Source organism: Pogona vitticeps, chromosome 1 (genome assembly GCF_051106095.1).
Source record: "Pogona vitticeps strain Pit_001003342236 chromosome 1, PviZW2.1, whole genome shotgun sequence".
In the NCBI taxonomy this organism is placed as follows: Eukaryota; Metazoa; Chordata; class Lepidosauria; order Squamata; family Agamidae; genus Pogona; species Pogona vitticeps.
In genome coordinates, this window is record NC_135783.1 from 52,963,274 (window position 1) to 52,980,416 (window position 17,143).

At 39.2% G+C, this 17,143-nt stretch overlaps 1 protein-coding gene across 4 annotated transcripts in view; it reads left to right on the top strand.

Annotated features, from left to right (window-relative positions):
• AHCTF1 (AT-hook containing transcription factor 1) overlaps positions 1 to 12,219 on the top strand; it is a 60,299-nt gene extending 48,080 nt beyond the window's left edge. For 3 of the 4 annotated variants that reach the window (XM_020788029.3, XM_020788020.3, XM_072992789.2), the window contains 6 exons: positions 937 to 1,040; positions 3,113 to 3,282; positions 3,787 to 5,821; positions 7,080 to 7,213; positions 10,408 to 10,502; positions 11,371 to 12,219. In XM_020788029.3, coding sequence (XP_020643688.3) covers positions 937 to 1,040; positions 3,113 to 3,282; positions 3,787 to 5,821; positions 7,080 to 7,213; positions 10,408 to 10,502; positions 11,371 to 11,575 — 2,743 coding nt within the window. In that variant the 3' untranslated portion in view covers positions 11,576 to 12,219. The remainder of the gene's footprint in view (positions 1 to 936; positions 1,041 to 3,112; positions 3,283 to 3,786; positions 5,822 to 7,079; positions 7,214 to 10,407; positions 10,503 to 11,370) is intronic. The other variant, XM_020788036.3, reaches the window with a different exon arrangement.
• Positions 12,220 to 17,143: the final 4,924 nt, after the last annotated feature.

Consider the following 17,143-nt stretch of genomic DNA (forward strand, 5'->3'; position numbering starts at 1 on the left):
GAGTATGATCAACACAGTAACATAGGGCTTGCTTTTTCAGAAGTTAGTTCTGAGTTCAATGGGCATTTCTGTGAATGAGTGAGGTTTACTATTAAAAAAAAGATGTTTATACTTCAGGATTATTAATTAAATATGCAAAATAATAAAATACAGTGGTGCCTTGCTTAGCGATTGCCTCGTTTAACGATGTAATCGCTTAGCGCTGAGGTTTTAGGATCAGTCTTGTGCTCCGTTTAGCGATGTTTCCAATGGGGGAATTTCGCATAGCGATGTTCGGGACCTTGCTTCGCTTAGCAATGACAGTTTAGGTCCCCCTGTTTCGCTTAACGATGTTTTTGACAGCTCCGTTTTCTCTATTTTTAAAATGTGTTAAATTCTTTTAAAAGGGTTTAGAGCACTTGAAATTGTTAGTGCACTTAATAAACCCTTTGTTAAACTAATTTGGCTTCGTTCTGATTCTTTTTGAGTTTTTTGTGATTTTCCCCCCCATTGAAATGCATTGAAAAGGTTTCTGTGCATTCCACTGGGGGAACCGCATTTTGCTTAGCGATTTTTCGCTTAAGGACGGCAATCCGTTCCCATTGGAACGGATTATCTGGTTTTCAATGCATCTCTATGGGAAAACGCATTTCGCTTAGCGATGTTTTCCCATAGCGATTGTTTTTTTCTGCACCAATTAAAATCGCTAAGCGAGGCACCACTGTACAGATTTTAGCTACACATCTTCAGAGCCTAATGTGGAGCCAAAGATATTTGCAATTGATGTAACAAAGGGTGGGTTCCAGAGTTTCCTATACAATTTACTTTGCTGCATCTTTTCCAGTTCAGCTCAATCATTTATAATTTGTTTTGTGTTGGTAAAAAAATAATGTTTTTCATAAAATAACAAATTTTTAAACTCATTTATACAGCCCTCTTGTTTGTGTGTGTATACAGTGAAAGTAATGCAGTAGAATCCAGTGCGCCATCGTTGCTGGAAGACAGACTCCTTTCTGAACCTAGAACCCAAGCCTTGGAACCAATAGGAACAGATGCTGAATGTACGTGTATTTGAATTAGCATACAAAATAGAACAAGCAGGAGGATTTTTTTTGCAAGCTGTTAGCAAATGAAGAGAAGTACTAAGACTATGTTACTATATTCTCCTTGTGTGACTTTCATATAAATGTAATATCTTGTAAGCCTGATTTATTTACTGTATTGTTATTTATTGTAACATAATGCTGTACTTTTGTAAGTGCTCCAGGCATTATGAGGATTGTGCAGTACAATCAATTGTCTAATCAGTTGTGTGGTTCCTGTTGCAATAGTTGTGCAGCATGTATGCACAAGTGCTTTGTGAACAGCACTTCCATCATGCTTCAAATGTCAAATCTATATCCTGAACTGCATAAAAAGATTTTGGCTAATGTGTTGATACAACTTCAGAAATACTGTTTTTGATTGTATGAAATATTTACGTAAGCATATATCCAAGAGAAGCATTGGCTGAAATGCTGTTGTTTTGTGTAAGAAAACTTGTAATAGTCAATTCATTCCTGGCCGATAGGAAAGAGATCCTATCGTAATTCTCAGCAGCACATGTGCACAGTTACATAGTATATTCACCTGCCCTGCCCCCCCCCAAGAGTCAGAGCAGTGACTTTCATAGTCGACCACAAATGGATTGAATATTACAAATTTTCTTGTGCTAAATAACAGGATTTCATTAGCCGTTGTCCCCTTTACATTTCAGAAATCTGCTCATTTAGAATTCATTTAAACATATTAATAGAAGACTTCAGAATAAAATGTTCCTATATATATATATATATGAACAGACCATGTTGACATAAAATCTACTATGAAAGGATAGATAAAGCTGTGATGTATTAAGCAACAATATTGTATTTCTGAAGACCTCTTCATAGAAGATACAACCATGGGCCACTTTGTGTGCTATTCATACCAAATGTGCAGAATACAACATATGAACTGTTCTGCCACCCATTTAGAGACCATGAGTAGAGTAAACCAAGTCTAAGGATGAGCTGGGTAAAGTTAAATGAAGTTGAACTCAGGAAAGTTACACTGCCTGTGTGAAGCCTGTCATGTTTGTGCACCAGAGGTCTAACGATTTTACATTTTGGTGTGGTCTTGAGAATGAAGTAATCAAATAAAAAGTTGGTCTTACCACCATAGAAAGGTAAGGTTTCAATTTTTAAAATAGGAATATAACATCAGCACCTGCAAACATTGCAAAAGCTGTAATTTGTGTCATTTTTTTTCAGATCTTGACATAAGAAATAGAATGGCCAGAATCCTGTTTAGTAATGTGATTGCTTAAGGGTCCCTACTATCTGTGTGCTTGGTTGCAATGTTGGGCATGTGATTAGTTGAACACCCCATCACTTGAAGAGAAGTTCACAGAAGAAATACTATTGTGCAGTTGGCACATCAATTTAATAATTATTGGCTGGTTTAAATATGTATTAATTGGAGGTGGGCAACTTCCCTGGAATCCAGCCTGCCTTTGTAATTGGTTTAATAATGGTAACTGAGGATGAAGTCACATATGAAGGGAGATGTGTATTTTCCTACTCTTGCTGTATTTTCTCTTTATGTTTACCTTCTGATGACCAGTCGTAAAATAAACAAATTTGCAAAATGTCAAGTGAGACAGGTTCATGTTGGGGCAGTCAAAAATGTTTTATCTTTGCAGAGAAACTGAATAATTTGGGCCTGAGAAGCACAGGAGCTCAAAAGAATCCCTGTTCTTCTGATTCTCTATAAGAAATGTAGACAGGTAAATCTGGAAGTTGAGTCATGGCAACTGACTTCTTTCTTGTTAGGTTGAAACGTTTCACTTCTCATCCAAGTAGTTTCTTCAGGAGGAGGAGGACTCCTGAATCAGCTACTTGGATGAGTAGCAAAACGTTTCAACCTAACAAGAAAGAAGGTCCAGTTGCCATGACTCAACTTCCAGATAGCCACACTTGGATGACTGAGAATCTTCACAGATATGTTGACAGGTAGAATGATTCTTAAATATGGTTGAAGAATCTTACCAGAATGTCAGTCATTTAAAACAATAAAATTGTCATATAAATAATAGAAAAAAACTGTTTTTCAGCTGTCATCAGTATTCCTGATAGTGAAGAAGATATTGTCAGTATTCATTCCAAAAATGAATTTGAAAGAGAGTCAGATGCAAACAGGTCTGCAGAATCTGTTAGAGAGGAAACTATATTAGTCCTGCAAGAAGTGACACCTGACACTCAACTTCAAATGCAGGAAGTAAATGTAAGTAAAGTCCTTATTTGTTCAACACTTAAGTTCTTTTGAAATCCATGACTATAAGTGAAACTAATGTTTTATCAGAATAAATGTTTCAAAGTTCCTTTTTATAATTATACATGTGTATCATAGAATTATTTTGATGTTTCTGAACTTCATGTGAAAGAAGCCCTGTTGCAGCAACTGCTGGCTGACTGTAGAAACTGAAAAAATACCCATTGATTGCAACTGGGAGGTGGCAGCTTTATCCTAGGGTTGCTGCATTCATAGCATTATACCAGTGGTAGAATCAGTCAATGGCATGTAACTTCTAAACACGTCGATTATAATTCTGCAATGTGAAGTACTCTGTTATATGTCTGCTTTGATATGGATTCCTGCACTGAGTAGGGGGTTGGACTCGATGACCTTATAGGCCCCTTCCAACTCAGTTATTCTATGTCATTGTAAAAATAATCTGGAAAATGCTACTGTGCATTGGAATTAATTTCCTGCCCTTTCTTTTATTAGCTTATTGCAGATGGAAAACGCAAGGAACAGATTTCAGAAGTTGTAGTGGAGACATGCCCGCACAGTGAGCTGAGTGCCTCAAGCGGTCCCAAATTAGAGTACAGTTGTGCCATTGTAGAGGAACGTGTCACATGTGAATTACTTGATAAAGAGACTGATGAATCTTTCTTTGCTGAAGGAGACGAAGGGGAGATTCTTGTGCCACAGAACAACTTCTCCTTAATATTAGAAGAAGATAAAGAACCTGAGATAGGAGAGTCCACTGTGTTGCAAACTTCTCTACTTAAATCCACTGATCCAGACCCAGAAAGTGTGTCCCTGAATGTAACTGGAAATAACAATGAAGAACTCGTTACAAATTCAGTTTCCACAGTAACTAGCAGTCAAATAACTCAGAATACAGCTGAGGTTTTGCCATATGTACCTGAACCTGTTCAGATGGCAATTGCTGAAAACCTGTTAGATGTAGTAAAAGACACAAGAAGTAAAGAAGTTTCAGCTGAAGTTGTGGAACAGTCTTTTCCTGAAAACATAAACAAGAAGGTATTAATTTCCCACCAGGCTCCTCTAGAAAATATAGTTGAAATGAACAATGATACAAAAGTAAGTCAAGTTGAACATTTTGTTACATCTGGTAGCTTCACAGCAGATCAGGCAACACAAAAACCAAATGTCTCATTATCTGATGATCAGTCATTGTCAAAGAAGGATAAACCAGAAATGTTGATGCTCTCCACTCCAAGGAGAAGTGCTAGACTAATAAAAGAGACTTCTGAGGTATTAGAAGTCATTCTTGATGGCAAACATCAAGAACAAGAGACATTCCAGTCTCTTGCTTTTCCAGTCAAAGATGACCTGAAAACAGATATATCAGCAAATGTATCTCCTGTTGCAGAGGAGTTTCAGGCAACAATTACTCCAAGAAGAGGGGTTAAAAATCCAAAAAAGCTTTTATCAGACCTTAATGAACACCCAAGTGAGCGACCATCTACTCGTAGGAGGACTTCAAGAATTACAAGAAGCTTGATAGGGGAGCAGGAAGGTAGTCAGTTTGTCATTGACCACACAATCCAAATGACAGTCAATCCTAAAAGTGCAAAGAAGCTAAAAACTATTGCTTTTCACCTAGCAGAAGATGTAATTTCTGATCAGGAAGTAGAACTCCACAAAGAGCAGCTGACTGTCAAACCTAGAAGAGGAAAGCCAAGAAAACATGGTGGTCTGAAAGAACTTAAGTCCGAGACAGAAACGAAAGCTGGAAAGCTGCCATTGCCTACTCCAAGTAGAAAGGGTAATGCCAGAAAGTCTAGTTTACGTAAAGCAATTTTGGAAGATGATGTACAGCCAACTGTGCCACAGACACTTGTGCCCACTAAACTAGAGGGAGCACAAAACACAAATGTCTCAGAAAGTGTTCCTGATCGAGGCATGGAGCTTGTTGAGCAGTCAACAGTACGGCGTAAAAGAGGCAGACCAAGAAAGAATTCTTTGGATGTTTCAGCAAATACACAGCTGGATTTGTCTCTGTCATCACATCCACTTCAAATGGATACCAGAACATCAGTCACTACTAGAAGTAGTAGTAGAAATAAACCATTAAATCTATCTTCAGGTGTGGGATCTTTACCTCCTCTAGAAGAGTCCACAGTGCACACCACAAAGAAAAAATCTGCAAAAACAGATGCAGATAAAACGGTTATAGAAGAACGTTATCTCCAGGCAAATGAATCATTCACTTCAACAAAGAGTCCTGCAAGAAGACAGGCTAAGCTGACCACAATAAGAAAGAAGAGCCAGCTCCCATCTCTGTCTGAAGAGGGTACAGAACACTTGTTACAAGCTACTGATAACACTGCAGGCTTGCAGTCCACAGACACAACGAAACTGAGACTTGGAGAAACAGGGAGAATTTTGCCACAACATGGTACTCATACTAAAAGGAGATACAGGAAGAAAAGTGAAAATGAGAGCCTCTCTCTGGATGAGACCTTTTATTTTTCACCACCTCTAACAAAGCTCACAGAAAAAACTAAAGGTACTGAAAATTTTGTTCCTAGGCAAACAAATTATTGAGTTATTAGAAGCTTCTTCCCTTACATAAAAGCTCACCAGAATCATATTGGAAGAAATAATGATGATTTTTTTCCAGCATGAATGCTGTCTGATACTGGTTGCACCTGATCCATTTACAGATTAAAACTGGAAATGGATTGTGCCTTTTCCAAATACTATTTTGCCAGTTTGCAGTATGTGGAATGTGATATCTGCTCTCGGTTTGTGGGTAAGATGAGGCTGGCATAAAGCTCACACAATTATGGAGGGAATGCTGTTGTTTAATTTTGACATATTACTGGTTTCTAACACTCATGAGCAGGAATGCTGGAAAGGTGTTTGCATCTTTTGATTCATAGGAGATAGAGAACCATATCCTAGTAGGCAAATGGGAAAATAGGCATGATTGCCATGAAAGAGACCCCTGACCAGGATTATTTGTGTGAATTGTTCTTGTGTAAGTGAAATGTCTCTAGTAGCAAAGGCGCTGGTGCACACTCAACCCTTGGGAATATGGAAGAATTGAATTGGTTAAAGGAACCACCCAGTTTACTACTGTTAACTGTGATTGCCTTTGAATAAAGGTAAAGGTAAAGGTTCCCCTTGACAATTTTTTGTCCAGTCGTGTCCGACTCTAGGGGGCGGCGCTCATCCCACTCTTCAAGCCATAGAGCCAGCGTTTGTCCGAAGACAATCTTTCCGTGGTCACATGGCCAGTGTGATTTAGACACGGAACGCTGTTTACCTTCCCACCGAGATGGTACCTATTTATCTACTCGCATTTGCATGCTTTCGAAATGCTAGGTTGGCGGGAGCTGGGACAAGCAACGGGCGCTCACTCCGTTGCGTGGATTCGATCTTATTCGATCTTGAATAAAGGGGAGCTAAAAATAATCTCTTCCAGATTGACTATCTGAGAGGAGGGAATTGGGCCCAGAACTAACCTACCCATTGCTGTGCTCTGAGCGCAGCTGCTAGTATTTTTGTTTTAGAAACCCAGCACAACCAGCATAGGAGGGAAAGGACTGTCTCCCTGAAGGTTTTATCACAGTTCTTCCTCCCTAACCCATATGGTTGCTTTGGGGACAGGAAAAAGGCTAAGAGCTGTTTTGTTCTCAGTAACTGAAGATTAGATAACGTGAGGAACTTTAAATATAATTGACATATCGTGGAGGTGTGAGATCCCATATCTTCCTGTTTAGTTTTCATTTGAAAAATAAATGCACGCTTCCTAATCTTAGGTGAAAAACCAGTGACGCCTGTGCAGCTCAAAGGTTTAGATACAGACTTGGCTTCTCAGTTTGTCTTCTCGCCCCCTGTTTTGAGATCCAGGAAGAGACAAATTTCCAGTATTTCACGGATCGTGGAAGAGTTAGTAAGTAGTATTTTTGCTTCTCTTTCCTGCCAATTCTTTGTGCTCCTTCAGATATTTAAAGAGAGGAAACCAGTAAGTTTCTAGTGAAACAGTCTTCTTGCATCTACTTGAGGTTTGGGTTTTTCTTCACATTTTCTACCCCTCTTTGAAGTATGATTGGTACATTGTTGTATTTCTGCTTACTGGTTTGATTTAAAGCATGCTTTTTATGTTAAGGTAAAGGTTCCCCTTGACATTTAGTCCAGTCGTGTCCAACTCTAGGGCACGGTGCTCATCCCCGTTTCCAAGCCATAGAGCCAGCATTTGTCCGTAGACAGTTTCCATGGTTACATGGCCAGCGCAACTAGACATGGTGCGCCGTTACCTTCCCACCATGGTGGTACCTATTTATCTACTCGCATTTACATGCTTTCGAACTGCTAGGTTGGCAGGATTGTATGTTAAACTAGTATGTAATTACTAGTTTAAATGCTTTATTTTAATTAAAGTGATTAGAGAAAATAAATACATGCACCATTTCATTTTAAAATACAGTGGTGCCTCGCTTAATGATTACCTCGTTAAATGATGAATCCGCTTTACAATGAGGTTTTTGAGATCGCAAAACGATGTTTAGATAGGGAAATTTCGCTTGACGATCGGTTCCCTGCTTCGGGAACCAATTTTTCGCTAGACAATGATTCTAAAACAGCTGATCGGCGGCTCTAAAATGGCCGCCCGCTGTGTACAATGGCTCCCTGCTGTGCTTTAGGATGGATTCCTCGCTTTACAGGCACTGAAAATGGCCACCCCTATGGAGGATCTTCACTGGACGCTGAGGTATTTAGCCCATTGGAACGCATTGAACCGGTTTTCAATGCATTTCAATGGGCTTTTTTGTATCACTTGACGAGGATTTCACTTAACAGTGATTTCAACGGAACGAATTATCCTCGTCAAGTGAGGCACCACTGTATAAAGTTGGCCAATCTCTTACTATCTTAAATCAACCTTTCCCATCCTGGTACCCTCTGAATGTAATGGACTGCAATTTCTGTTGTTTCTAAGAACAGCCAAGATGCCACTGCCTATTAGTTGCTGGGGATCATGTAACACAGGATGCAGTAGCATTCCCATTTTGTTGGGTGAGCTTCACAGTTCCACTGTATGAATTGGTTGACTACTACGTGAACAGAGCATTGCACTAAATAGATATTTAGTCTGATCCAATGCAGTGGTCCCCAACCTTGGGCCTTCAGATGTTCTTGGACTTCAACTCCCAGAAATCCTGGCCAGCAGAGGCGGTGATGAAGGCTTCTGGGAGTTGTAGTCCAAGAACATCCGGAGGCCCAAGGTTGGGGACCAGTGCAGTATTGTACTCACCACATCTGGAGGACACCAAGTTGATTTACATTCTAAGCTAACAAACCATTTCACTCTTTTAAATCCACTTGTAATACATATTAATGAAAGCCAATGTGCAGTAGTGATAAACTAGGACTCAAAAGACCTGGGTTCCCACTTAGTTATAGAAACACTGCAGAGTGACTCTGGTTAATACCACTCCTTAAATATCTCGCCTATCTTGAAAACTCTACTGTCAATTTTGATTTGATGTTACATAATAGTAACAACACATATTAATATATAAATGGTTAGGGTTCCCAGAGCTGTGGAAAACAAATAGATATATTAAATCTCACTTGCAGGACATTTAATGAGAACTGGATGAATTAGAATACTGTCTGTTCCTTCAAATGCTAGGAGCTGAAATGCTGTCAGGAAACAACGTAAGCCTATGAAAAGAATGTTTCCTCTCAATGTTTATTCTTAGGGGACAGTAACCAATACAGTGGTGCCTTGATTTACGGCCATGGTCATAGGTCAAAGCACCATTTCCCATAGGAATGCATTGAAACCCCATTAATCCGTTCCAACCAAAGAAAAAAATCACCAAAAAAATCACTGCAAGACTCATTTGAGACGTGATTAATCCCTTCCGGCCGAAGGGGGAAAGAAAAGCAATCAAGCATGCAAGACCAATTGGAAATGCACAGAGAATAAAGGGAAAAGCAAGGGAATCATGGAAGACCCGTCAGAAATGGGGAGACACCCAAAAAGCAACCAAACTCCCCAAGACCCATCGAAAATGGGGGGGGACCAAAAAGCAACCAGACCCCCCAAGACCCATCAGAAATGGGGGGAAAACCCAAAAAGCAATCAAACCCTCCAAGACCCATCGGAAATGGGGGGAGAACCAGAAAACAAACAAACCCCCCAAGACCCATCGGAAATAGGGAGGAACCCAAAAAAGCAACCAAGCCCCCCGACCCATCAGGAATTGGGTGGACCAAAAAAAAAAAAAAAACCCAAGACCCATCACAACACAGAAACATAACCCCCACAGCCCAAACCCACCCTGCAAAAACCACCCAGAACAGTTTAAAAAGCAAAAAGCAGCACCTTGCCTTACCAGGCAGTCCGAAGCCTCCCTGCAAGCGCGCGCACACACACACACACACACACACACACACACACACACACACACACACACACACACACACACACACACACACACACACACACACACACACACACACACACACACACACACACACACACACACACACACACACACACACACACACACACACACACACACACTGAGAAGCAGAAGCCAGGCAGTCCCGAAGCCTCCTCCGATGCACACTCTCTAACACTGATGGGGTGAAAGAGCTACAATGAATCAGCCTCTTTCGCCACCTACAGTTAGCAATTTGAATTTCCTGCCTTTTTCCCCTGCCTTTCTCTGTTCGTAAGTGGAAGCTCCGGTTGCAAGTAGAAGCAAAATTTTGCGGCCGGAGCTGGTCGTAAGTCAAAATGTTCGTAAGTAAGGACATTCGTAAGTCGAGGCACCACTGTATGATAAATTACATGGGACAGTAAAGGTTCATATTCATGGATGCCTTAAGGTTTCTCATATAGAAATCAATAAAAAATTGTTTTACATATATATCAGGTCATTTTTCTAGAGAAGCTGTAGAGTCATTAGATAAACCATAGCCATATCCAACTCAATCTCTGGAGGGACCACATGCAAAGGAAAGAAAGCCAGGTGAAAGAAAGAGGTGGGATATGCAAGAAAGATGAGGATAATAGTAAAAGGGAAGCCTTTTGTTTTTTTGTGTCTTTAACACTCCTTTGTTTGCCCTCAGGAATTGCCAATTAAAAAGGAAAAGGATGCCATCTCGATAGAAGCATTAGAAAAGCCAAAAGTAAAAAGAGGCAGAAAAACAACAAAAACAAGCAAGTATGCAGTGATACAATTTTTTATAAGTACCTGTAGCAAAAGTAGAGACATAACCAAAAATAATTGTGTGCCTCTGATGTTCAGTATTACTTTTGTGTGAGTAACTGTGATTTTAAAAAGTAACATTAATTTAGTCTTCTGGATTTAAAGTAACTAAAGAGGCCTCTTTGCCTGTGTGGCTGGGTTGAAGAAATAATTATTCAGCGGTTTCAAAATGTTGCAGCTGGTTATAGGAAACATATAACTGCCCTATTACAACAGCACCACTGGCTGCCAGTCTATTTCAAGGCACAGAGCCCCAGTTTTAATCTATCAAACCATTTTAAATACCCACCACACTGGGTATCTAAAATGCATAAACCTATAAAGGCCTAAGCAGCTTGGGTCCAAGCTATCTAACAGACTGCTTCTCCCTCTATGAGTCTACTCAGGCATTAAGATCATCAGGGGATGCCTTGCTCCCACCACCTTCACGGGTATGTTTGGTGAGGACACAGGAGAGGGCCTTCTCTATTGCTGCTCCCAGACTCTGGAACTCCCTCCCAGGAGAAGCTAGGCTGGCCCCATCTTTGCTGTCCTTCTGCAGGCAGACAAAGACCTTTCTATTCAGACAAGCTTTTCCTTAGTGACTTGCAGTCTGAGAAGGTTTTGTGTTGCTTTTTTAATGGATTGTTGTGCTCTGTTGTTTTTAATTTTTTTAATTATTGATTTTATTGATCATTTTTAATATACTTGTTTTTTAAATATTTGTATACTCACTGTTCTTAGCTTTTTAATGCTTTAATTGTTGTAAGCCATCTTGAATCCTTTTAAGGAGAATGGTGAGGTAAAATTAAACTCTGACATAACTTCTTTCTCCTCCTTTTAGAGGTCTAGGAAAAGACAGTAGTTGGTCTCCACCCCCAATGGAAATAAAGTTCATCTCTCCTTTTGGTACCCCAGTAGATGGATCAAAGAGCAAACCAAGAGAATCTGTGGACAAAGCAGAGAGGTCTGATCAGAAGACTGTTTGTAAGAAAGAGAAGAGACTGTCTAGCTATCCAAAGCCAGTTGTTCGGAAGAAGATGCTATAACTGTTTTTAAAAGTGTGCATTGTACATCAGTATTTGTAAAGTCATCATAGTTGTGTGGCATATTAAGGAATAATCATCTAATCTGGAGGATAATTTATATAAATTATTGTAAAAATTCAGTAAGGTCTTCAATAAGTAACTCCATGTGGAGTGTGATTTCTTCAGTCAATGCAGTTTTTCTATTTTATAAGACACTTCATACATTTATATAATATGTAAATACATCTTATTTTAGGAATGTTAAATAAAAATGTATACTTAACAACAATTATTGTCCACTAGATTTTTGAAAGAGAATGGTGGTGCGTGGTGCAAACAACTCAGAGATGGTTTTAATGATGGCTTGCCACTGTTGGTTCCTCTCTAATGGGAGGCTAACATTTTTTTAAAGATAGTTTGCTCTTGTAATGTTTTTAAAAATTAAAATGTGACCATTTTAGGGGTTTATAGAAAATGTTTTGACCTTTTGGAAATTGGTAATGGGGGTTCTCCATTAGAAACAAACCTTACTCTCTTGATCAAATATGTACTTTATTGAAGTAAGAATGTAAAATATTGTATTGAAGCTGTGCAATATTTTTTTTGTATTTGTCTTAACTTGGAAAAGCTGCTCTTCAGTTTATAAAACGAAATCTCACCTCAAATGTTTCGTTGTTGGTGGTTTTTCAATTTACTGCAGTAGCAGGAGCCCATAACTCTCAAGATATTCATTTCATAAATACTCATTTTGGGAGTTGTTTCTGGTTCCGTTTATTATTTATTTATTTAAAATATTTTTACCTTGCCTTTCTCCTTTAAAAAAATAAATAAATTTACACAAGGCAGCTGTGAGAATGTGGGCAAGGACATACCAGTTCCTGCCTGTGGACCATCTTGCTTTGCAGTGGTCCACTTCTAGCTCACCTAGATGTAGCGAGAGCTATGTCAGATACAGAATTGGGAGAAGAGGATAAAAGAGAGGAAAGAAAGCTCCAGAGAAGGATAAGGAGAGAGTACAGGAGGGGAGTCTGAGAAGATTGAAGGGATATGGAGGGATTCTAAAGGAAAAAATTGAAGTTGAGTCCAGAAGCTAACAGATCTTTGAGAGGACTGGGAGTTTGTGGAACACGAGGACCCTTGGATTGGGGAGTTGTTCACATTAGGAGCTCCCAGGGCTGAGGCTGAAAGGCCATGCCAGTCAAGACTACCCCATAAACCCTCCTTTTGGGGTGAGAGAAGGGGAGGGAGCTATGAGAGTGGGAAGGAAGAAGAAGTTTGACTCAAAATCCTTTAGCCTGGCCTAGTTATTGGGAGATGGCCTGCCAAATCCCCTTCCTCTTTGAGAAGCAGAGGGAAGGAGAGATAGCTCCCTCTTTCAAACAGCCAAGCATAAGCATGGTGTTAAGCCAGAGGACATTGTTGTCAGCTTTTGGGGGGGAGGTTAAGAGACAATGTTTATCTATAAATCTCTACCAGGATTTTTGTTCAGCCAAACAAACAACAAAGGAAGGCATTTCAGCTTCACATAAAGATTCTGAAGAGGAAATTACATCAGCAACAGTTGGAGCTATCTCACCAAGGTAATGATATACCGAACAGGGAAGAGCCCATTTATGTGAACTCCAAGTGAAACCTGAATGTTTCTAGCTCCATTTGGTCTTTCTGACTCTGTCCCTTGCAGAAAGGTTAGTAATGAACCCAGAAAGGAGTACGTTTTCACTTCAGTTGCTGCTTGTGCCTGTGCATGCTCCTGTTGCCCGCCATCTTGTTTTGTTTTTTTCCTGCTCTGACCATCTCAGATCTTTTTCTCTTGCCTTTTTTTCTTGATTTTTTGCAGGAATCTCCCCTTTTAAAATTACCACTTCTTCTGCTGCCACCAGACAGCCTGCCTGTGCCAGTATGCCTTCTGGGGATTTATTGTTATTGTAATTATTGTCATTCCTTCTCCTGGTTTCTTTGGGTATTTTTCTCTCTGGTCTTTTCCTTTCTTGCATTATTTATTCTGTCTGCCTGCTTCTATACATGACACTCTTGAAGAGGAGACATGGGGGAGGGAGAGGAATCCTTCCATGTTCTAGTAATTCAGCTTGACTGTATTTTTTGCCTTTATTTGCTTGCTTTTCAGGTTTTCAAAAGGGGGCTGATTTTTGTTTGTTCTCTTTTTATTTTTCTTCAAGGGGGTACTTTCTCTGTTTTTCTAAAATTATTTGCTTAATTGACAATACAAAATAAATGAGGTTTCTTACCCCAATTAAAGGCTGATTGTTTTGAATCAAGAAAACCCAAAGGATCTTGTTTCAAAACTATATATGAAGTTGTCTTTAAAAAGACTTTCATTCAGGTTTTGTATGGAGATGCACTGTTCAGAAGCAATATGGAGGAAAGCATTCTACTGTTTCCCTTGGTGCTTAATTGGGAAACCCTTTGGAATATAATCCAATTCCACTCAGTGTCAAATAATACTACAGAGCAACACCCAACAGATAGTAATATATTCAAACTATACACTGTATACAAAGTACTATATACTGGAGCAAGATTGGACAATAAATGTTTAGACCCACAATGTTAGGATGTATTATAACTTGGTCTTATTGGTATATATGGTAGTCCTCCATTCATGTTTTGGTCATAAATTTGCAGAAATTGAAAAAAAAATAATTTCAGCAGAAAAATTATACCTTCTCTAGTATTTGGTTTTCTTGCATTACTTATAGATGGCATTATCGCCACCTAGAGTGGTCGTAACTGACTAGATAGGCGGGATATAAATTCAATAAATAAAATAAATAAATAATAAAATAAATAATAAAATTATTGCTCTAGTGCACAAAGACGTAACTTCTTTTGTTTGACAACTAGAAAAATGCAAAGAACTTACCACCAGCATGCTGAGAAGCTACAGTCTGGTCATTAATGTTTACAGAAAAACAGCACAACCAACGGGATCAGATGCAGAAAATTACAAAACATTTTTAAAAGCATGGTCCCTGTTTCTTCTATTTTCCAGTAATAATTGTATACATCACCCTCATCATGTGTTGATTTATAGAGATATCTTTTAGATAAAATACATGAACATACTTCTAAAAATCCAGCAGTAAAACATCAATTTTACTGTAGCCAGTTCTCTTACTCAGCTTCCTTGGAAGATCTTGTCGGGTGTTTTTTCCTCTCTATTTTAACTCCAATTTTTTCAAAACTGGTTTATGACCACTGCCTTTGTTTTTATGTAATTTCATATTAAATAAGATTTTAAAATTCCACATTAAAAACCACCAAGATTCAAGTGCTACTGGTAAACTTAATCAACTGGAGTTCCTCTCAGAAATAATTTATCAGGTAACTTTTACAGCTAATGAGTGAGCACATCAATAATTAAAGAGTTGAGAAAGAGCTGTATTAGATACCACTTGGCCATTTATTTAATTTAACTTAATTGGAAGCAAGGTTGTGAAGATGAACTGATAGGTGTCCTCTGTATCTTTTTTTTTTTTCATTCTGAATTCTCTGAAGGAGTTTTAGCAACAAAACCATGCCAAGTTCTGACACTGTGAAAGTGGCAGTACGTGTAAGACCTTTCAGTCAGGTTAGTAATTGATTCTATGTGCTCTGGTGAAAATTGAGACCTGAGATCATACTTGTATTTGTCGATGGTGTTTGAGAAAAGAGGCTTTGGCAAGAAAAAGCTTTGTGAAGGTGAGGAGGAATGCAAGTCCAGTAATGTTTAGTAATGAGTCACTTTTGCTGTTAGCATAGATTGCAAAAAGGCAGAATGAAGTGTGGTGTTCACATACTATCAGTCTTGCACCTCATGTCCCTTCATGTGCATGTTAAGGTCTGTAAGACTTCCCAAAATGTGTGAGGTGGAGGGGAGATATCTTGAAGCACCTAATGAGAAATGTAATGTCCCTGTGATAGTGGGGATGTGGAAGCTGTTGGGCATGTCCTATAATGCTGCTCCTTCTGCTGTGACCATCAAGAATTCTTTTTATCTATTTTCCAAAAAGTCCCTGGGGGAATCAGAAGAATTTTATATTTCATTTCTCCTTTCTGAGCAGGGCTCCCATATTACCAACACAGCAGCCAGATTTTGTAGAGCTTCCATATCTTTCTGAAGTTCTCTGGCAACACAGCAACCCCCCTTTTCTTAGATACTTCTAACACAGTACTTTATATACTACATAGCTGAACTCCTTTACATTCTATACGTTGCTTATTTTAGTTGTGTTCTGTATTGGGTTTTTTAATTCAGTACTGGTCTCTGACCATAATAAAGTACGCATGTATGCCTGCAATAGGCACAGCCCATGGTAGGTAGCAGTGCTGCCAGCATATTCTGTGAATTTCTGCAGCCTGGTCATCATTATATTTTTTCCCCTAAGGCCCAATTTGTAATTGGTGGTTCCCTAATCACCAACCTTCCCAGAGGCACCAGTGCTTCATTGGTTTGAAATTTAGAGAGTGCTTCTACATTCAGTTTTCTCTCATACAGTATTACTTTTCTTATCCTGTCGTTAATAGTGAGGAGAAACATTGTAAACTGTAGGAGCCTCTTCCAAGTTTCAAGGCTCTTCTGATTTTAAAAGGTTCCCTTTTGTATCCAAAACTTGTACTGTACCTCATTTTATCTCCCTGTTATGAAGATCTTCATCTGTTCAATTCTTTCATGTGAGGCTGCTGTGAAGGTGCAAATAAAGGCAGGGAAAAATGTAATGCTTCTTGGTGTAGTAGTGAGAGTATTGGAAGAGAGTTCAAGAGACTTGGGTTCAAGCCCTGAAACTCACTGGATTAATTTGGGCAAGTCATAGCCTCTCCCTGACCCATATCTGAGGTTGTTGTGAAGACAAAGCTAGGAAGAAAACCATGTGTGCTGCTGCCTTGAGCTGACTGGAGGAAAAGCAGTTCATTAAAATATGTAACCAATTACATATTTCAGACAGGCATATAGACTGATAATTTGATTGCTGGTGGTACAGTTTGGTTCAAACCAAATTATGGCATCCACATGTGTTTCTGCTAAGATTGATCCATCCTTCCTTTTTAAGAGCTGTCCTGCTCCTTTCTGGCACAGTGCTAGGGGCTTCTGTGGTGTTTTTGTTCTTGTTATGATTTGATGTGCTTCTAATTTTATCCCATTGTGCAGCCTGTGCAGATGGGCTAATTTGTACCCAAATGGAGCTATGGTCAACATTATCTGAGGTGACAACCCTATGATGTATTAGGTGGGTTGTGAATGTAGAGGAGAAAGAAACCTCCTCGTCCTCTACTTTCATTCTCTTTTTTTAAAAAAAAATTATTTTCCTAACTTACATAGCACAATTCTAACACCATGCTAGGTTTGTGCATTGCTCTTTTGGCATGCCACTTACTTTATTTAAACAAAAATTAAAAAAGGAAAGTCACCACAGCCTGCTAAATGATGGCCACGGGAAAAGGCAGGAAAGGGAGCTAAGTTGACTCCATGGACTTCAGTCCCAGAAGACAGGACAACCTCAGCAGAGCCCCAGCTGAGGAGAAAGTTGGAGTTACCTGCCTTTTATTTCCCTAACTTTCACCTCAATGTTTTCCCCTCCTATCACCACTGTC